General features: G+C 39.9%; 1 protein-coding gene across 2 annotated transcripts in view; it reads left to right on the top strand.

Moving 5' to 3' along the window:
• Window positions 1-22,914, top strand: part of SYNPO2 (synaptopodin 2) — a 182,150-nt gene that overhangs the window by 151,181 nt on the left and 8,055 nt on the right. The window contains exons 3-4 of one of the 2 annotated variants that reach the window (XM_008067356.2): window positions 619-1,430; window positions 3,979-6,161. The exons of the other annotated variant lie outside the window; for it this stretch is intronic. Of the exons in view, the coding sequence (XP_008065547.1) occupies window positions 619-1,430; window positions 3,979-6,161 (2,995 nt within the window). The remainder of the gene's footprint in view (window positions 1-618; window positions 1,431-3,978; window positions 6,162-22,914) is intronic. 2 annotated transcript variants of the gene reach the window in all.

Below are 22,914 nucleotides of genomic sequence, written 5' to 3'. Positions count from 1 at the left end.
CCAGATGTGCAAAAACAACTGAGAATGGGTAAGGCAAAAATCAAAGAACTGTGGTGTACTGCTCTGGGCTCCTTAGCTGAGAGATAAAGGAACATTTTGACTTCAGATACCCTAAAAGAAAAATGCTCCAAGAAACTGGTGCAAATAGAAGAAAGGGAGACATCTCAGATTATAAATACTTCATGACTTAATGTTTTGTTGCAGCATGGAAAGGATTTCTCTTTACACAAGAGTACTGGGCTGGGGTCCACTTATTACAAAACACATGCTCTCTGGAGCTTAAAAAAAACCAGCTTCTATTTCATTCCTTTCAAGAAAGCATAGCTTCTAAAAAGATCACTCGTCTTATCTGTAAGTTGAGATTGATCTGAATCTGTTCAATATGATTATGTGATTTTATAATGTCTACTCCAAAACTTAATCAATAGAACATTGAAATGCTTTGTCACATTATAGAAACATGTTGCCAGTTTCAGTTTTCAACTATGTTGCAGTTGACATTCAGGAGGAAAAATGTTGGTTATATTGTGTATTAAACATCATAAAAGTGTCAGGAAATTCTTTGGCAGGTATAACAAACTCTGATTTAAGCATCTGGAATTATTTTTCTGTGCACAGACCATCCAGTGGAATAAGTGAGACTTTGATCTCTGAAACTGAAAATAAAAACCATGAGCATCTCACACATGAGAGGTATGTGGAAAGTACCACCCTGCAGATTCGACCAGTCACAAAGACCCAGTATAGAGAATTCCTCATTGCCCCAGTCAACAGTGGAGTTTCCCTAGCTGAGGACCAAAGAAGTGGTCCTGATTGCACAGGGGGCCTGGAAGAAGAAACAGGCCCGTACTACCAAAGGGCTCCCTACATGCCTGACTCCCAAAGAAGCCACTTAGCAGAAGAAGTTATCATAAGAGAGAAGGCAGCATCAGGGCAGCTAGGCTCTGTGATTGAGCTGCAACTGTCGCTTTCACAGGAGAGACCCAAGGGCACGAGTGGCCCTGTACTGGATCTCCTGGGAGCTGAAAAAGCTAAGTCTCCTGACCCAGACCCTGACTTAGAACATGATGAGATTGTCCACATAAATTCCGTCCCGACTGATGAGCAAGCAGACCCTTCCCTGAGGTCCAGCAAAATCATCCAGATCTCCAGCAGCAGAGAGCTGAGAGTGATCCAGGGAAGGGAAGCAAGCGACGTGGGGCTGCCCCGAGTGGAAGTGATCCTTGACTGCTCTGACAGGCAGAAGACAGAAGGGTGCCGGCTGCAGACAGGAAAGGGGTGTGTGGATTCTCCAGTGGAAGGAGGGCAGTCAGAAGCACCTCCTTCTCTGGTATCCTTTGCCGTCTCATCAGAAGGCACAGAGCAGGGAGAAGATCCACGCTCGGAAAGGGATCACAGCAGACCTCACAAGCACCGAGCGCGGCACGCACGTAAGTCTTGCCCTGTGTCAGTGCCTGCACTGTCAGAAGGGGCTTGGGGCTTCAGGACATTTTGTTGCTACTTTGCTTGCATGTTTTGTTTGTTGTTTGTTTTAAAGATTTTTCTTTTTTCTCATTGGCTTTAAAAAAATATTGAATTAATGCACAGAGTGACAAATGTGAAATTGTGGAGAATGCCAATTTCTGAATGGGGAGCAATAAGTTTGAACTTCCTAGTAGATTTAAATGCTTTTCATGAATTTCTTTTTATCCCTAAAGGCACAGGAACAGTTAAAGAAAATATTGTGAATGTACCTTTTTATTCCATTTCAGAAAATTATATTTTATGTTAAAATAGCATAAGAGAGTATTTGAAGTCATGTGGACTCTGAGTTTAAATGTCAAAAACTGTTGAGTCTGCTGCTGAGACAGGTCTTTAAAATACAAGCTCTACCACTGATATTAAAAGCAGATCCTCATTTTGAAAAAAATCATTGTGCAGCTTGATGATGCTTGCAGAAGTGAGTTTGACAGACAAGACCATGTGTAACACGGAGCAGTTACATGATCCTCTCCGTTCTCAAAGTCTTCACTAGACTGCAAAGTATTTCATCTACCTTCTAGACACAGAAGTCAGTGGTCAGGGTCATGCAGAGGCATTTAAATGTCCCAAACACACAACATATTTAAATCCAAGGCATTTTGTTATACCCAGGGGAGTGATGACAGAAAGGAAAATGAAAATAAGCATTGCAATTAGGAGTTATGATTTTTGTTTTCTTTCATGTATGTGTGTGTGTATGTGTGTATTTATATATATATATATATATATATACCCATGTATATGTGTGTGTGTATATATATACGTATATATATAGTGTCCTTTCATGTATATCTATTACTAATTTTGGCATTTTATTTGAGGACATCAAGGCTGACAGGCAAAGGCACTTGAACATGTGAATGACACCCAACAGCAGTGTACTCGGTTATTCAAAGTGGTATATTAAGTCTTCTAACCTATTCTTTTCAAAGCATATTTTTAGCATAACCATCTGTAGCTTTATTGGCAAGTGCTGTTAATTATTCCTTATACTTTAAGCATCTGTATGCCATCTTCACATTTATAGCATATTAAACAAGGGTATTGAGACACCATTCACATACTTCACATGTTGGCAGTAGAGTTAGCAACAACTGTGCAACTGTGACTGTCAATTTTATAAGTTGTATAACACTAGTCAAAAAATACATTATACATTTAGCAATAACCACACTTTTAACTATTTTCCCCATACAAATTTGGTCACCAATTAATGTCTGCAACTTTGTTATAAAATTATTTTCTCTGATTCTATTTTATTTTTGAAAAATTAATCATTAAGTCTGATTTTTTTCCAGTGACAAAAGAGCTAACTGTCAATCATCAAGTATTCAAAAATGCATTCTGAAATATTCATTTAATATTTTGAGGAATTAAAATGTGATCTCCCTTGGCTAGGCAGTAAATACAGAAAAAAAAGTAAATTATACTCATTATTATTGAAAGCATGATTGTAATTAACTATAAGTCATTATGCTATAAGTTAATTTTCTACAAACTAATTCTCTACCAATTTATTTTTGTAGTAATAATAAAAAGCTTTTAAATATAAAATGTTGTTATTTTTAACTGTCATACTCTTGTTTTAAGTACCTTAATTTCTGTTTCAGTTTTTACACACAGTTAAAAGGGTCACAAGACATATAATTTTTAAACTTCCCCAAGATTCACACTTATTCTTGTTGCAATTAAAGTAATATTATATTTTCAAAGTAGAAATTCATTTATAAACACATTGGTCCAGACAACTTTGAGGCTAGAGTCTTCTCACATGTATTCATAATGATCTTATATTCTGAATTGTAACTAATTTTAATTCAATACCTTGTATGGATTTTGAACTTATATTAATTCAGTAGCTGTGAATGGAAAGAGTTGGAGACAACTGTCAGAGTAAAAAAAGAAAAAGAAGAAAATTTAAATAGCTAAATGTATGATATAAAACATTTAGAAAATGTTAAAATATTTTCTTGGGACACCTTCCCCCCCCCTTTTAATATACTTGGAAACAGTCTTACTGACATTTAAAAAAAATGTGGAAGTACTGGGTATATATTACCTTGTTTTTCAGAAAAGAGCATGTTCTTAAATCATATCCTTTTAAATTCTAATCTTATTCTATTAACTGGCATTTACTAGCCAGTTTTTATTGTTAAAGTGTAAGGGACCATAAGGAAACAAGTGTATAAAACATGCATTCTAATCAGCATTTATAAAAATGTTTTTATGTAAACAAACAGAACAGGGCATTGCATAGTGTTTTTTATACATAGTATATTATTATAGAAGCATACATGATAAAAGAAACAAGAAAGAGAAATGAGTTGAATTCCTTCAGAACTCAGTACCCAACTGTAAGCATTTTCGACATATTCATTTTCCCCCAGGGGAGTCAGTTTCCGAGTTGCTGTGGTGTCTTGCTTGAACTCACGGGCTCATATATTTTGCTTTCCCTAGGGCTCAGAAGGAGCGAAAGCCTGTCAGAAAAGCAAGTAAAAGAAGCAAAATCTAAATGCAAAAGCATCGCCCTCCTTCTCACAGATGCCCCCAACCCCAACTCCAAGGGGGTGTTGATGTTTAAGAAGCGCCGTCGGAGGGCCAGGAAATATACCCTAGTCAGCTACGGTACTGGCGAGCTCGAGCGAGAGGCAGAAGAGGAGGAGGAAGGTGACAAGGAGGATACATGTGAAGTAGCGTTTCTTGGTGCAAGCGAGTCAGAGGTGGATGAAGAGTTCTTGTCTGACGTGGAGGACAACGCACAGCTTGTGAACTTTGACTGGGATTCTGGACTGGTGGACATTGAAAGGAAACTGAACAGAGGGGACAAGATGGAGATGTTACCGGACACCACAGGCAAGGGAGCCCTCATGTTTGCGAAGAGGAGGGAGAGGATGGATCAGATCATAGCCCAAAAAGAAGAGGATAGGGTGGGTGGAATGCCAAGCAGAGAACCGGACCCTGCCCAGACAGATGGTCTGAGAACCATGACCTCTTATCAAAGAAAGGAAGAGGAGTCGGTGAGAATGCAGAGCTCGGTGAGCAAAAGCTACATGGATGTGAGCCATGGTCTCAGCCACGTGCCCCAGCAGAATGGCTTCAGTGGAGTCTCGGAGACAGCGAATGTCCAGAGGATGGTCCCTATGAATCGAACGGCCAAACCTTTCCCAGGGTCTGTGAACCAGCCAGCAGCCCCCTTCTCCCCCCCCCGAAACATGACGAGCCCCATCGCCGACTTTCCGGCCCCTCCACCCTATTCTGCAGTCACGCCCCCACCTGAAGCCTTCTCCAGAGGGGTCTCGAGTCCGATCGCTGGCCCAGCACAGCCTCCGCCATGGCCCCAGCCCGCCCCATGGTCCCAGCCAGCCTTTTATGATTCGTCGGAGCGAATAGCTTCCCGGGATGAGAGGATCTCCGTGCCGGCAAAGCGAACAGGAATACTGCAGGAGGCCAAAAGGCGGAGCACCGCGAAACCCATGTTTACTTTCAAAGAGCCCAAAGTAAGCCCAAATCCTGAACTCTTGTCACTCCTTCAAAATTCAGAAGGCAAGCGGGGCACTGGGGCTGGAGGGGATTCCGGACCGGAAGAAGACTACCTCAGCTTGGGAGCAGAGGCTTGTAATTTCATGCAAAGTTCCTCTGCTAAACAAAAGACCCCACCTCCTGTTGCTCCCAAACCTGCAGTCAAGTCCTCATCCTCCCAACCAGTAGCGCCAGTTTCCCCAGTCTGGTCTCCAGGAGTGGCTCCAACGCATCCTCCTGCCTTCCCCACAGCCAACCCATCGCAGGGCACCGTTGTCTCCTCCATCAAAATAGCCCAGCCTTCCTACCCTCCTGCCCGGCCCGCGAGTGCGCTGACCCTGGCTGGTCCCTTCAAAGGACCCCAGGCGGCAGTAGCCAGTCAGAATTACACACCCAAGCCAACAGCTCCCACACCCACAGTCAACGCTGCTCATGCTGGTGCAGTGGGACCATCCAATGAGCTTCCAGGAATGAGTGGGAAGGGAGCCCAGCTCTTCGCTAAAAGGCAGTCGAGAATGGAGAAGTATGTGGTCGATTCAGACACGGTGCAGGCCCACGCGGCTCGAGCTCAGTCTCCCACACCATCCCTGCCGGCCAGTTGGAAGTACTCCTCCAATGTCCGAGCACCTCCTCCTATGGCCTACAATCCTATCCACTCCCCCTCCTACCCACTGGCGGCTGTCAAGTCTCAGCCATCAGCCACACAGGCCTCCAAAACAGGCAAGAAAAAGGGCAAGAAACCCCTCAATGCTTTGGATGTCATGAAGCACCAACCGTATCAGCTCAACGCATCCCTGTTTACCTTCCAACCTCCAGATGCAAAGGATGGCCTCCCCCAAAGATCATCAGTCAAGGTCAATTCAGCCCTGGCCATGAAGCAAGCTCTCCCACCCCGGCCTGTGAATGCTGGCTCACCTACAAGCGTGCAGGCTTCATCAGTGTACTCGGTACCAGCCTATACCTCTCAGCCATCTTTCTTTGCAGAGGCCACCTCACCCGCCACTGCATCCCCAGTGCCTGTGGCTGTTCCCACTTCTCCAAAGCAAGAATCGGCCTCATCATCTTACTTTGTGGCACCAAGGCCAAAGTTCTCAGCCAAGAAAAGTGGTATCACAATTCAGGTGTGGAAACCATCTGTTGTGGAAGAGTAACCTTGTAGTTGAAGCTGAGTGTCCACTTTGCTTGAAATGAATTGTTTGCAGTGTTTCCTGAGTCCCTGAGAATGCCTAGCAAGTCCTCAATTTACTTAATTTCAGATATGTCACCTTCCAATCTGGGTCCAAGGAGCATAATATTTTTAATAAGTCAAAAATCCAACTCAGATTGACTTAGAAGTATTTATCATCTTTGCACACTTAAAAAATCCAGGAGCACCCCCAAATAGACATGTGCTAATATGTTAAGTAAGCAGGATACTTAGGATTTATGCTTTAGCCACGAGAAAGACAGTGATCAGTGTTATCAAACATTAAGACACAGCACTTATGTGACATAACAGCTGAGTTCCTACGATGAAAAGATTCGAGTGTAGGGAAGATAAAGCCCGTATTGACTGAGATTTCCCCTGTTATGTAGAACTGTATCTCCATCACTAGTGCTAAGGGAATAAGAAGTCTATCAACGACAGGGAGCAGCTCTAGTCTGTCAATCTCAGCCACCTGTTTGATATCACAGAGAAGGTACTCTGGGGATTGTTGGAGTGAACATAGTTTAGCAGTAAGAGGGTCTTAATAATTAGTGAGCACTTAGCTTCTTTGCCAGATGTTTTTACACCCATTAACTCATGTCTGGAGACTTATTTAAGGGAAATGAGACCAGGCACTGTGGCTCACACCTGTAATCCAGCACTTTGGGAGGCCAAGGTGGAAGGATTGCTTGAGCCCAGGAGTTTGAGAAAAGCCTGGGCAACATAGAGAGACATTGTCTCTACCAAAAATTCAAAAACTTAGCTGGAATGGTGGCATGCACCTGTAGTCCCAGCTACTCAGGAGGCTGAGGTGGAAGGATCACCTAGTTCAAGAGGTGGAGCTGCAGTGAACCATAATTGTGCCACTGCACTTTGGCCTAGGTGACAGAATAAGCCCCTGAATCAAAAAAGAAGGGACTGGGATAGGGCAAGAAGGTTGATTATTATTAGAGATTGGTTCCCATCCTGCCCCCCAGTTACATAAGGAACTGAGTACATCCCTAGTTGCCCATGAAAGCATGTTTGCTTTCTTCAGCCAAGGCAAGTGGTAGAGTATATTGTATGGAGCAGCATGTAAAATGCTGGGTGCACATAAAGGTATACATGACTATTGTTTTACCTTGGGAAACCACATGATTGGAACCTGAAGGGTTACTGCCTACAGGGGCTGATTATGGAGCACGAGGAACCCTATGTGCATGGAGACTGTAGGGTGAGAACAGATGATCCTTAGCGTCATTTCTAAGTGACCTCAGAGATTTGTTTTCTTGTGTTCATTTTGCTTTTTGAAAACTGCTTCTCCCACTGTTCCCTGCAACTCTATTCTTGCACCTTCACTTTATTACTCATATTTGATGGACCAGGATAATTCAGGCAAGGTTATCTTGTAAATTTGAATTGGTCACACACCATGTCATCATCCAGCTGGCTATGAAGTGAATAATGGTGCTGAAAGTAAACCTGAAGACCTTTCTCAGATCTATTTTAAGTCTGAGTCTGACCAACCATGGAAAATATTCAACATGAATTAATGTAGAGAACTGTAAAGCATTTATGACATCTCCAAGGAAAATCACCTCTCTATGAAAGAGATACATTTAGAGACCTCTCAGAAAAACTTGCCTGGTTTGAGGGTACATGGTACCATTTAAATCCTCTGAAATATCTGTATTCCTGTTCTTTTTCTGCTGTCACTGTCAATCTGCTATGTTTTTCACTGTCCTATTAAACTACTACTTTCTTCTTTATCTGTTCAATGTCTATATTTAAAAAATTCTCCCTTGTATGAGCTAGTCTGATCTAATACATTTATCTGGTATTTCTTTCAGATGGCCCCTACAATTTCCATTTTGTGAGTATATCCATTTCTCCATACACTAAAACTGCAAACCTTAGGGATTTCTAAAACATAACACAAAGAGGAGGAGAATTACGTCAGCCACAGAACAATGGGACTGATTCTTCTGTGCTTTCTCTGGGAAATCTTCCATTGCTTTTGGTGGCAATTTACCTAGAGGTTACAACTACAGGATGTTGCTTAGTCTCTTATTTACCTTTTTGGGAAATCAATTATGAAGACTAAAACAGGAGAAAGGAAAAAAGCAATCTATTCATTATATAACACAGTTGTTTGTATTACTTGTTCCCTGCAGAGGAAATCTGTTGAATGCTGTGCATTTTGCATTCTTTTCTAGTAGAACAGCCAAAAAAAAAAAGACTCCTTAAGGTGAGGTACAGAAAAATCAATTTTATAGCTTTGCATTCTTAAAACAGCATTTAAAGAAGAGCACGGATTAGAGGAAAGACATGGAACACACAGGTAGTCAATTTGAGCATCCTCGAATGATAATGACCCAGAAGTATTTCCAGGTGTCTAGTGGTTTGTGGAATGTAGGAATGAGAAGTGTTTCACTTCCTGTTGGACAGGTGACAATCGCAGCATAGCCACTATTTGGAGTTGATGACTAAAGATGCAACGAACATGACTTAGTCTTCTAGTCATCCTAGGACTATTTGGGGTTCCCCAAAACTTCCTAAGAGGCATGATAAGCACGTAGTCAAAGCATCTACAACTTCAACTGGGAGCTAGTGGTATAAGTCTCATCTTGGACCAGTAGGTCCTACTTTATAGAAGAGGGGTGGAAATTGTCCAAAACCATATCCATAACAGTCTTACCTCACTTTGAGGGATATGGTAAGGGAAGGGAGAGGGAGAAAGATGCCTGGAGTCAGAGGGATTTCCTTTCCTTGTTCTTCCCCATCAGGGAGCTGTATGTGCTACTTTTTAGGCAGAGCTATGGAAGATAGGTCAATGTGGCAGGTGGGAGAGTCAGGCCTCAAGACATTAGCTGCCCTCCTGCTGGGTACCCTTTGCAGTCCGAGTGCCTTTGGTTTATTTGTGGTAGTCGTTGTTTGACTGGTTGGCTGGCTGGCTGGCTGGCTGATGGTGAGGTGGGGTGGCAGTTTTTATTTCGATTTTAGCACCTTGCACCCTCTCTAGGTTAATTTCTAGGTAGGGCACACGTGATGTCAGTTTTCATTGTCAGTTCAAAAGCAAGGGTCCTTCACTGAGTCCTTGTGTTATGTCAGGTGCCTTGTGTACATCATCCTGAGGAATTCACTGCATGGCTTACACAGGCACTGGAATATATGCTAAAATGGCAACCACAATCACTGACTGTCTGCCGGACCTTAAACATGTTTCTCTTTGCACGAGTTTCTTCTTCATGTGTGAAGCCTTTCTTCCTAACTGGGATGCTGAGCTGTAGTGGGTCTACGTAACAACACTTGAGACTATAGGAGGAAGAACTGTGCTGTGATCAGTATGGCATAGCCCCTCAGTTCTAGAGGAGGGTAGAGTGAACCCAGGACTGGTAAGATTGAGAATCGGAGCATTGCCACTCTACCCTTAGAACATTGATCATTTTCTTTCTAATATTTTATTTATGGACACATTCTGTTTTAAGAGGGGAAAAACCACAGTGTTTCTGTGTTGGTAGTATAAGCATACATTTTTAGGAATATGTTCTATAAGACACATTTAGGTTGTCATTCTACAACATGTAAAACTTTGCACTTGAAAATATATCTAGCATGATGCTTAGTGATCATGAGTGCCAGACTTTGCATTAACTGTCTCATTTACTTTTCACAAGAAGCAACTTATTTTAACCAGGAAAACAAATCCAAGCTACAGATAGTTTTTTTTGAAACAAGCAAGGGTTATTTAACTATTCTAGCTAGTGCTGACTTCTTTCAAGAAACAGGAGAGCTATCACCCTATATTCCAGCCTGACAGCAAGAGTTACATCTGAGATGTCAAAAACAAATGATCTTCATCTGAAGGGGATGGGCTGACATATGTGAGGCCATTTTCCTATTTTCAGTTATAAGGCTAAAGAACGTTGAAGGCCATTTTGCCATCGACAGGCATGTGGAAGACTCTATGCAGCTTTTTCATAGTAAAGCCTAAGAGCAGAAGGCACATGGCTGTTTGTGTCTGCATCTAGACTTAATCTTTCAAATAAAAACCCCCTGCTATGTATAATTTCATCCAGTTATAAATTAGAAAACTTGTAAGTACCTAAATTCTAAAGATGAATTCCTGAAATCAGTTGCTATTTTATGAGTCACCACCGGCCTGGCAGGAAGGGTATTTGAAGTCATGGTCATCAGAAATAAGGGATTGTTTTCTAAAAAACAAAATACTTAAAGTGCTTCCAGAGGGAAACAGTGGGGTGTGTGCTCATTCTCTTCTAAAATAAGTATTGTTAAGTTTGTTTTATAACATTTTTTAAGTTCCTGAGAAAAAGATGTCATTTCTAAGAACCTATGATATATTCCCAGAAGTACTGACCCTCACTGGTCTTATGTCCACATACTATTGGACTTGGGGACACAAAGATGCCTGTGACACTTCAGTGTTGCTGAGTAGTTAACAAATTTTCTGGGAACAGCAGAATTGAATTCTTCTCTAGATGTTCCACCAGGGCCAGTCAAGGCCATAAGCAGGCTAGTGAATTCCCACAGGACCCAAACACCAGAAAATATTGCTCTTTGAGACCAGTCTCTGTTTATTCCTCTATGGTTCTAAAAAACACAGTTCAAAAACTAAGGTCATCCTATGAGCATCAGGCCAATAAAAACCCACTGTGTAGAGAGACCCTTGAATCAGAACTATCTTTTTCTCAATGTTGTCAGATGCAGTCAGTTTCTCAACTTTCTTCTAAATGTACATTTCTATAGTATTTATATCTGTACACTAAACTACTTCTTGCAACTTGGAAATCACAGAATTACACAGAGGCAATTGAATGAAAATAAATTTAATTAAAAATATCAAATCTTCTCAGACATTTCTTAGACTCCTGATTTCATCCAAGGTTTCCAGCTAAAGAGTACATCTCGAGTGCACAGAAAAGAAAGTTAGACTTTTCCTAAAGGCGCCTACAGTTTAAGTAATTTTTGTTATTGATATATATAATTGTTCACATTTTCTTTCTTTTGGATCTAAATGTAAAGCTCCTCAAGCTTCCTCTGTTTATCTCATTCTTGACATATTTATCTATATCACATGTGCTCTGTGACTGGTGAAATGTAAATCTGGGGTCCCTAATCGAAATATCCCAAGGTCCTGCCTTCCAGCTTGTCTTCCATCCTGATAACGATAATACTCAAATGAATAATATTCAAATACCCTACTTTCACAGCTCCTACTTCTCAAGCTCCTTTATGCCTATTTATGGTTTTTCATTAAAACGAACTTAAATCAAAGGATTATAATTGGCCCTGAGTTGGAAAAAATTCACATTCTAAGAATAAGCAGAAGAATCTTTTTGAAAGTAGACAACAAAAGGCACAGTGCTTTGTTTTGTCTTTAGGATATACTTTAGAAGTCAGGGAATCTTTGATACTTTTATTTGGAGGACTAATCAGTTTTCAAGACCACTCAAAAGTTCTGAATCAAGCGTTATGGTCCAAGTTAGGATGACAGGTGTGAATGGGAGCCGAGGCCACCATTCAAACAAACTCATGGGGCTTGAGGAGAAGGTGGGGGATAATATATTGTTTCTATTATCTGTGGGAACCATGTTAAAATTATTGCAAAATTTATAGTAACAGCTAACATGAACTGAGCACAAACTTTGGATCCTGGATTGTGCTGAGTATCTTTCATAGACTATTGCTTTTAATCAATAGTTCTTATGAGATAGGTATCAACATCATCCCCATTTTATAGATAATAGATGGGATTCTGAGGCACAAAGAGGCTGAATCACTTGTCCACAATCACACAATGCTAAGTGAAGAACCCTAGATTCAGTCTGTAACCTGCATTCTTAACTAATTATACTGTGATTTCATTTACTCCTCACAACTACCTTGAAAAAGAAGGCATTCCTATTTTACAGACAAGGTATCTGAAGCTCAGAGAGGCTAAACAGCATGGCCAACATCACTAAGTTATAAGTAGTAGGTTAGAGATAGCTGTTTGTCTGACACCCATACTCTGCATTTCTGCATGGTTTCCACACTCTCACCAGACCCTGGAATCCCACTCCCTGGGACCTGTTAATTGTGTATTCATCAAACAGATTCACCAAGAGCCTGCTCTGTCTGTGCTTCACAGATGGCTTTGACCATGTTGAGTGACATTAAGAAAGACACCACTATCCTAAGATTGCTCATAAAATCAGATGCTACTATGGCACGTTTAAAGTGAAAAACAGCCTCTGAGAAAAAGCATTTGGCTTCAAAAGTAAAAAAGATGGGTTTGACAATGGTTTTGTGTGAGCTCCCCAAATTTTTTCGTTTTCTTATTTGGGGATGAGTAGGTATTATTTATGGGCTGAGAATGGAAAAGAACGTGATTCTAAAAAATAAAGAATAACCAAAGTCTCAGCATAAAAGGAAGTCCTTCCCTTGGCTTTATGCCATTCTGACTACATGAACTTCGGGGAATTTCTTATTAAGTAGTGAATCAGCACCCAGCATGGCTCACTAAAAAAAAAAAAAAAAAAAAAAATGACTTGCGCCATTTCAATAAGAATAATTCTAAACAAAACAAAACAACGCTGAGGGAGTCACAAGTTTTCAGTGTTTCAAACTATACTCTTAAGAGTTAGTAGCATTGGAACCTGAGAGTGCCTGGTGTCTCTCCCAGTCAAACTAGCAGCCACCTTGAGTGTGCATAAAGTGGCAGACACTTCCTCCCTCACAGTGCCCTCCATGGAAGATTTCTCAACAGCTATTTCCATGAAAAACTTCCCAGCAAGAACATTTTTACATATTGCATTTTTTCCAGTAGTTTTTTCCCCCCCTTAAACTATGTCTCATTGTTATCTTGAAAACATCAACTCCTGAGGAACTAGTGTAATGGATTGTAAATATGGGTTTTGAACATTCCCATCACTAACTTCAAGAAAAGATGTGAGAATCTAGGTTCATCATAGAAACTTGTTATATTTGCAAAGCTTCATTGCCTTAACTTAAAATCATACAGCCATGAATGAATGAGGTGACAGTTATGGAGGCTTACTGTGGGCTAGGCCCCACTCTAAGGATGTTACAAGTGCTAACTTTTTTAGTCAACAAAAATGAAGTAAGAGATGGGTACTACAACATCCCACTTTAAGATGAGAAAATTGAGGCAAAAAAAAGTTAAAGAACTTGTAGGGCTAAGACTGAGGACCAATAGGGGCTAGGTTTGAATTCTACATTGTGAAATACCCACTGAAATGTCAAGGCTAAGACTCAGAACCCAGCAGTCAAGCTTCATAGTCATCTTCTGATCACAGGCTCTTCTACCTTCCTTGATAGCAAGATGACTCAGGTCACAGATGAAAATAATTGCTCATCAGAGGTGATGAGTTTTACACGTCTCAGAAAAAACTCAGAAGTTATGCTAAGCCTTCTAGATCTAAGTAAGAAATATAGATCCGAGTAAGAAATATTAAAACATTTTAGAGTTTGGTAGTTCCAAGTGAGGGACACTTGTAAATAGGGTGGTATACAAGGAAAAGTTGTACTTTTTATTTCCATCGGACTTTTTGCTTAATAATAAATGATCAAGGGAAGCTCATTTTGCTGGTTTCCTTGGAATGAATACCCACAATACACTAGACCAAATGCCTCAAACACCTACTACTTACAGCCCACTAGCATCATATGTTACCAGAGTTGTGTTAAATACCTGGTAGATAAGTAAAAAGAGAATAGTGATGAGGAGAAAATGCTCACTTTTTTTTTTTTTTTTGAGTTGGAGTCTCACTCTGTCACCCAGACTGGAGTGCAGGGACCACTCCCCTCGACCTGCTGGGCTCCGCCGATCCTTCCGCCTCAGCCTTCCAAGCAGCCAGAACTACAGGTGTGCGCTACCACGCCAGGCTAGTTTTTGATTTGTTGCAGAGACGAAGTCTCGCCAAGTTGCCCGGGCAGGTCTCGAACCCACGGCCTCAGGGAATCCACTCGCCTCGGACTCCCAAAGTGCTGGAATTACAGGCTGAGCCACCGAGTCTGGCCAATGCTCACATTTTAAGCAACAATTGTGCGGAAAAAAAGTTTCCTCTATTTATTTATTTATCTTTTAAGACAGCGTCATGCTCTGTCGCTCAGGCTGGAGTGCAGTGGCACAATCATAGCTCACTGCAGCCTTGAAATCCTGGGCTCAAGTGTTCATCCTGCCTCAGTCTCCTGAGTATCTGTGTCTACAGGCATCCCACCACACCTGGATAATTTAATTTTTTTGTTATTGTTGTAGGGATAGGGTCATGCTATGAAAGCCAGGCTGGTCTCAAATTCCTGGCCTCCGTGATCCTCCCACCTCGGCCTCCTAGAGCACTGGGATTACAGACATGAGTCACTGTACCCAGCCTCAAACTTTAAAATTTTTTAAAAAATGATTATTTTTTATTTAGAGGAAGCAATAAACCATTTTTAAAAAATGAACTTCCCATACAATTAGGTAAGAGAATGTGTGTAAGCTTCAAGCACACAGAGGTGCATTTTGTGGTGGTTAAGAGTTGGCTCTGAGGCTAACCTGCCTGCATCTGAATTCCAGGCCTGCCTCTCACTAGTTGGGAAATTTTAGGCAAAGGATTCATCTGCTCTGTGCTTCAGTACCTCAGCTGTGAAATGGAGACAATACTGGGTGTACGTTATGAGGTTTTGTGAAGATTAAATGAATCAATATGTGTTATGTGTACAGAACAGTGCCTGGCACAAAGTGTTTGACACATGTTAGCTACTAAGATGAACGTAAGGTGCACTCAGTGAACAATAGCTGCTATTTTTAAAATTTCCAAGGAGGAGAACACACAATTTAAAAAGTTCTTTTGTGTTTTCTGTTAATATGAATCCCAGTTTAAGGGACCTACCACAACTAAAACAGAAAAAGTAGAAGCCGTGTCGCTGTAAATCTCATATTGACATGGGAACTCTACTCTCAGGAGTCTTTAAGTGAGAGAACTCTATTTCTTCTCTCCTTTTTTCATATTTCTCTGTATTCAGCCTGTTTGTCATTTTTTCCCCGCTTTGTGTTCATCCATTGTACTAGCATTGTTTTAGTGAGATCAGGGTTCAAGAGGGCTAATTTAATATTTTTGAAAAATAAACTTAACATTACCATGAGGTTCGACTATAAAGAGACTGTGTTCTGTTTAAAGCACCAATATTAAATAGAACAAATGTGGTGCACTTAGCAATATAAAGAGAACTCTTGGAAATCAAACATATTCTCAAAATAGGACTGTTGTTATCCCGAGCGAGGTCCCAGTAGGATAACTGAAGCTTAAGCAGGCCTATCACACGGAAAGTGGAGCAGTTGGCAAACCTACCCTGAGACTACCCCACTTCAGGCCCAGAGCAGTTGGGCTCTGAAGGAACCCAGCTGACCTAGGAGGGTGCAGCTCCCAGCTGTCCTTATTCCTCCTCCCCAGCACTGTCCCAGGACAAAGGGTCAGCAACCTGGCCTTTTTAGAGTAATCGATCCCCTTGCCTGAGAGGCATGATCACTTTCCAAAAACAGAAAGAGTGAAACCTCGGCCTGTGCAGAGTAGACTCCCAGCTCACAGGGCAAGTGATGACAAACAATTCTCAGAAGCTGAGTGACCGATGTGAGGGAGGGACTTAGCATTCCAGCTGCCTTTCAAGTCCAGAGAATTTTTGTGGGTCTTCTGGTACTTCTAGAATTCTCTGAATCAGAAGCAGAAGTCAGAACTGATCTTGGAGAGAGAAAAAAAAAAAATCAAAACAAGCTAAAATTCTAAAAAATTTTATCAGAATACAAAATAGCTTTTGTTTCAAATATAATAAAAATTGATTTAGTTTCCTTTTGTGCCATTTAATTACAGTTTAAAGCAAAACAAAATTAGATCTCTTTCCTGCATTGCACATCCCTTAGTTCTTTCTTCTAGCATATCTCAGATTGATAAAGAAATATTCACAAAACCATCCTCTGAAGATAAGAATCACTAAGAAATAGGTTGGACTAAAATAAAATACTAATTCAAGGCATCATTCCAATCCTTATACAGTTGGGTCTTTGGTTTGGGGGTGTGTTTTTTGTTTTAAGAAAATCACATTCAGAGTCTGTAGGTGGTGGTTTTTGCCCACTGGACTATTTGCCAATGTTTATCAAAAGGTGCCGATTATAATTCCCCATGTAAGCCCAATATGGACTAGATTTGAATCCCACATTATGAAATGACCACTGAAACGTCACGACTTATTGTGGGTGGTATTATTGAAAGAAAAAGCTAAGCTAAATATAGTATTTAGAACCTTGAGTTTTAATTTTGCACTTCATTCACTAACTTGTATGATTTCCTTTATACACAGCACTTAAGTTTGAGCCAACTATTCCCTCCATAATGTTGTAACACACAGATTTCTGACTTTTGTTCTAAGGAGAAAATTAAGACTCCCCTGGCCCCCACCTTAGAGATTCTGATTTACTAGATCTGGGTGGGGCCCAGGAGTTTATTTTTGTGACATACACTTCGGTGATTCTGATGCTAATGGTTTGTGAACCACTCTTTGGAAAACACTTTTCTAACACGCAAAACACTTAAGTCAACTTTATTCTTTAAAACCCACAAATAGTTTTTCTGTTTATCCAGCCAGGGGCAGCGAGACTTGTAAACTGCACCTGCTCTCACAGTCCTAGTGCCCTGTCTGAAGCGGTCTGAAGCGGAGCGGGCCCGCGCTGGAGCACCCGCCTTCCGACTTTATTCCAAACGTCCAGCAGATGGCAGCAAACTCTCTTCCCCGTCCAGAAGGTGCTTCGCAGGCAGCCATTCTAAAGCTCCCTGCGTTACACTTTGCTTTGAATCTTTGTTTTTTTCAGATGGAAAAGCAGGGGAGCCTTGAGATGTGGTTTTATCTGACCCCCTACCTCTAATCGAAAATGTGCATAAATGTTTCTAGGAATAGAATGACAGAATTTGATCATCTAGAAAGTAGATCGTCTGAAATTCCTTGGCAGCTTTTTCTTCCCTCTGGGGAAAGGGATTGTATGACTTCCCATGGCTGTGGGGCCAAGGGTCTTATCTCCAATCTAAAATGTTCTTACCAATCACTAACTTAAATCTCCCTGGCAGTAATCTAAACATTCTTATTTTGAGATCTAGGCTAAAGGGAAATTTTGAAGCACTTTGCTAATTAGCTTCTTAAAATGAAAATAAATATGTTTGTAAGTTTTTCAAAAGAAAAAGGAAGTTCGTGAACTCTGTTAATCACAGGAAAAGAGCTCAATATTTTTGTTTAACCTTAACATGCATATGAGCAAATAGTGTAGTAGATCTACAAAATGTGAAATCAGCCAGAGGTTGCTTAAATTTAGAAGAGTGCTCAAAACAAAGGAATAGGCAGGCCCACTCGTAACAGCTTTGATGCCAACATGCACATTGCTTTTAAAACTTTGATGAACTAAAGTTTATTTCTAAAACAAAGAAGAGAGGGTGATGTGATATGAGATATATGTTTGCTCATTTGCCAGTGGAAAAAGAAAAGACTAATAGAAAAGTTGAATATTTGTGAATGAGGGAGTAATGCTGTAGTCTAGGTCACTGAGCAGGTTTGATACCAGGTAGTCAGTGAATTGCTGATCTACTAATCACACACACACACACACACACACACACACACAGAGAGAGAGAGAGAGAGAGAGAGAGAGAGAGAGAGAGAGATGAGGTCTCTGTCACCCAGACTGGAGTCTAATGGCATGATCCTGACTCGATGCAGCCTCGACCTCCTGGACTCCGGCGATCTTTCTAACTCAGCCTCCTGAGTAACTGGGACTACAAGTGCATGCCACCACGCCTGGCTAATATTTTTTATTTTTTGTAGAGAGAGGGTCTTGCTGTGTTGCCCAGGCTAGTCTCAAACGCCTGGGCTCAAGTGATCCTCCCACCTCAGCCTCCCAAAGTGCTGGGATTATAAGCATGGGCCACCACACCTGGCCTACTAATTATATTTTTAAAGGAAGTTACCTGCATTAGACTTAAACTGAAACAGTCAAGATTTAAAATAGGGATGAAACTAAGGAAAACAACCATTAACTGGGTACCTGCATACCACTGTGGAAGAATGTCTAATGATATCTAAAACACAGATTAAAAACAAGCTTGAAAGGACCTTTCCGATGGTATCGGATGGGAATCTTCTTACAAAGAGATAAGCTCTGAGCATTTCTTTTTCTATTCTTTCCCTCTCATTAAAAAAAAATGGATAGTTCTTAGAATTTCAGACACAAGTATTACTGAAGGATCTGTCTTTCCCTCTTTTGTTCACAGTTGTGTATTTATGAGGGTCTAGATATTTCAGTACCTCCAGAAGAAGTTATTTTAATTTTTAGGCTAAGACTATGAGGGGGGAACCCCCAAAAAACTGGAGTTTTTTTTTTGGAGGGTGGGCCCCTTGTAGTACAGGCTTCGCCCACAAGGTAAGTGATCTAGGAACCCATTAGTATCAGTGTTGTTTGAGAAAACGTTTGGCTTCAGTGAATTTTTTTTGGAGATTCTGTCAATGTGTTTGCCCATTTCATGATTGGTGATTTACATGAACAACCTGCCCACACTGGACTGAGTGTTCAACAGTTTTTGACCAAAAACCACATGATCCCCATGCCCCCACCCTCCCTATTCACCCAATCTTGCCCAGGGTGACTTTTTAAAAGTTTGTTTTACTGAATGAAAAAGTTTTCAAAGGGAAATATTTTGCACACATGGAAAAGATGAAACAAAAACATGGCAGAAGCACTAAAAGTCATCAAAATTGATGAGTTCAAAAACTGTTTTGAGCAGTGAAAAAAGCATCTCGATAGGTGCATTGCATCAAGTGAAGAGCACTTTGAAGGTGACTGAAATTTAAATATGTAAGAATAAAAAATACACATTTTTAATAAATAAATTCGGGGGTTTTGGGGTCTCCCCGGTATACATCTAAAGCTGTTCAAAGGGATGCTGTAGTATTTTTAGCTAATTCACAAGGTTTTTGTAAATTAATCAATACATTTGCATGAATCAATACTGAAAGTGAAACAATTGTTTAGTAATAGTAATAGTCAATAAATGCCTAATAACATATCAAAATGAAGGCAAACTTTGAGATGAAAAGTCAGGAGAAAAATAAAGAATGAGGTTCTTTTAATAAATGTGGCCCACATAACAAAATTTGCTATAATACTAGCATGTGATGTTCTGTCTAGATAATTATATGTTGTAATTTTGTGAGTGCATTATAAAAGCTATGCCAGTAAAAAAAAAAAAAGCTGTAATAACAGCTAATGCCAATGGCAAAATTAAATATTTTGTCTCTAATTTGAAAAGTTTTATAAGTAGACAAGACATCTCTTGAACCATTAATGGCAGATGGCAGACTACAACTATATCTGGGATTACTGTTTTCAAGTGAAGTAAGCGCTTTTTATTTTGAAAAACGTACCTGGGATACTTTTGATAACAGATATCTCCTAAGTTTCCCCTTTGTACTTGAAAAGCGTACGATCATGACTATCATTGTATTATCTGCTTTAACCCATTAGTGGTCTTGTATTTAGTCCAGCAAAACAACCATACATTTGAAAATCCCACCTACTTTATGGCACCTGTGTCTCTAAAATGAATGACATACATGAAATTATTGTGTAAATTCCCTCAAACAAGAAAGTTATCATTATATAAAACTTCCACTTGGACCTGAGAGATATGATAAGGGAATTAAGCATGACTTTCTTCTACTCTGTCCTTGAAAAATCAAGTTGTTGATGCCTTTCCTGATGAAGAGTTGGATTTATGATTCCTAATTTTAAACATCACTCTGGGTCCACATTTTTGATAAGGAAAACAAATATAATTTGGCAGTGAATCTTAAATTTCTCAAAAAAACAGTAAGGTAAACAATTTCCCCAGGGCCAGGATATAAATCAGAGGACCCACTGAATAAGTTTAGGAACATAACAGAAAAGCAATTACAATGTCCAAGCAAGTCATTTTCCTCATAGTGTATTTTCTGTATCTTTGTGAAATAATGTTGTCAAATGCTGTGTAGTAACTGATGTTTTTCGGTCACTACCATTAACCAACTTTGTTTTGTCAGGGTTTTCTGATGTAACTAGAGTTGTAACAGGGATGCTTAAAAACACACCAGTGGGAGGTTTTGAGAACATAACCATGGAAAGACCAAATCAAGGTTGTCAGATAGTATACGCACATTTCTTAGGGATACTTGTTCTTATGTTCTTAGCTGATAAAATTTTTCTCTAAGAAAGCAAAAGCCATTCTACTTGGAAAATAATTTTGCTTAAGAAACATAAGCTCTCCTTCAAATAGCAGTCACATAATCTATAAAAAATTGTCTCATCTTATCCTCACTTTCTTTCTAGGGGTAATTCAAGGCACATACAAGGCAATTTTTCTTTTTGTGAATGAAGGAGAGATGCGATGTTTGCCTGGATTTAGGAAAGAAGAGTATTTAGGATATTATGGACAGCTAAGACTATATTCACATATTAAAACACATCTTAAAGTGACTTTTATAATCTATTATAGTTACAGTTGAATAAGGTATATAACATTAATTTTTATACTAATAATGATGATTCTTCTTTAGTAAGTGTTTACTATGTGCCAGGGACTAACATTTTTTTCTATAAAAACTTCCCACAAGGTCAAAAGTTCATTTATTTTATACAAGATCAACATCCCCGGCTTGCTGGGTAAAAATTACTTTTTTTTCCCCCTCTATAGAAACTGTAAATATCTGAATTTTTGATACCTATTATTTATTTTTTCTATGATGGGAATTTATATGAATGACTTTTGCTATTTAAGTCTTTTGAAGAAAGAGGAAACTTCAGAAAATATTGTGAAGTGTGCTTAAAATACTTATTTTTTAAGTTTGAACCAATTAAACTAGGCTTTTATGAAAATATGCTTAAGTAAGACTTTTCCTCAAGAATTACAAAAAGTTAAAATGGCAATTCCAGCTATTTAAATAGAAGACAGTCTACAATAATACAAGTATTTTCATAGACTATAATTTGTAGAGTGGCATATTTCTTTTTTTAGAGTAAAGGAAAATAAGAGGGCAAAAATTTTTGGTATATAATTTTTCTATTAATAGATTTGATGACTTAAAATACATTATTCAAATAAAATTTTATCCTCTGGCTTTAATTATCCAATTTTCCTATGCACACACATACTAGCTGTGTGACTTACGGTAAATTATCTGATTTCTGAGCCTCCTTATTTGCAAGATGGAGATTATAGGGTTGTTGAGAGGATTAAATGAGGTAACAAACACAATGTGTTCAGAATTGTGATTAGACACTGTAAAAATTCTATACGTTATCGTTGTTATCATTGCGTCTAAGATGAAAGGGGCCACAGAAGTATATGCACAGATTTCTCCCTAAAGCCAGTTTTCATGACCTTCAGTCGAGTGTGGTTATTTTTATCTGAAGGTTAAAAAAAATCAAGAAGAAGTCTATATTTTGGCCCACTCAGACCTAGCAGGGAGATGAGGTCAGTGGCAGTGTTTCTGGCCAGCCCAGCTGCCTGCGTCTGATGGCAGGAAGGAGGCCGGAGCTGGCACAGCAGTATTCGAGGCGTGAGCTGCTAATGCCACTTCAAAGGCAAGGTCCTCTCCTATTTTTACCCGGTGGGCAGCCTGCCTACGCCGTCGCCTGTTGAACAAAAGGTTCTGCCAGGTCTCTGATACCTTTAAGGCCACATAGTCTCTTCTCACAATAACAAAAATAATCACCTTTTTTGTGTTACGTTGCATTCAGTTTATAGACACAATCCCTGCCCTACTCATAATCCTGAAGCGACAGCCAGCATTATTCCTATTTTACAACAGTGGAAAGTGAGGCTGGAGACGTTGAATCACAGGGGTGACAAGAGGCACGGCAGACTCGACTCCCAGGTCAGTGTGACGTGGAAGTTCACCTTCTTTCCAGTCTAACATGCCAGCTTCCATTGAAATTCACAAGCCTTACCCTTTCTCACAAAGAGATCTCCTTCAAGCGTGAAGTAAAACTTTTAATTTAAAAGACTGTTGTTTAAGAACAGGTAATTTAATCTGCAGTTAATCTAGGATGAATAGTGACAGATGCTACAAGACTACATCTTTTATTGTGATGTAAGAGTATGTTTACTGCATTCACAGAACTGTTTAAACAATGTGTGGCTACATGGCTACTTTTCTATTCAAAAATATGGCTACGAGTCCTTATTTTCTGCCCTTTTCTCGGCAGGCAGAATAATATATCAACTTCTGACGCAAGAAATGGAAATTCTCCTCCACTTTCTAGATATGAGATCTCTACAACATAATTTCCAGAAGCTCCACTTAGTGAAAGAAAAGAAGAGACTAAAACAAAAATGATCTTAAAGGGCTCCTTATCGCTCGACTTCAACTTTGATTATATCTAAATTACTTCATGGGAGCATTTGTCCTATATTTAAAGACCTCTAGATAAAGGGATTCAATAGCTTTGTGCAGAGAGTTTTTCCAGTGTTGAACTGTCAAGAGGATTGTAACTGAAGACTTGTTAGAGCTGGGAGTGACCCTAAGAGGTTAGTTAGGAGAGGCTGCCATTCCTAACACCTACTTGCAGTCTTGATAAATAGTAAATCAACTTTCAGCTTTCTCTTTTTAAACCCAGACGATCCCAATCTCCA

The sequence above is a fragment of the Carlito syrichta genome, unplaced genomic scaffold (assembly GCF_000164805.1).
Source record: "Carlito syrichta isolate Samal-C Ts95f unplaced genomic scaffold, Tarsius_syrichta-2.0.1 Scaffold309486, whole genome shotgun sequence".
NCBI lineage: Eukaryota > Metazoa > Chordata > Mammalia > Primates > Tarsiidae > Carlito > Carlito syrichta.
The sequence above is the reverse complement of the archived record's forward strand: the minus strand, read 5'-3'. Positions and strand labels throughout refer to the sequence as shown.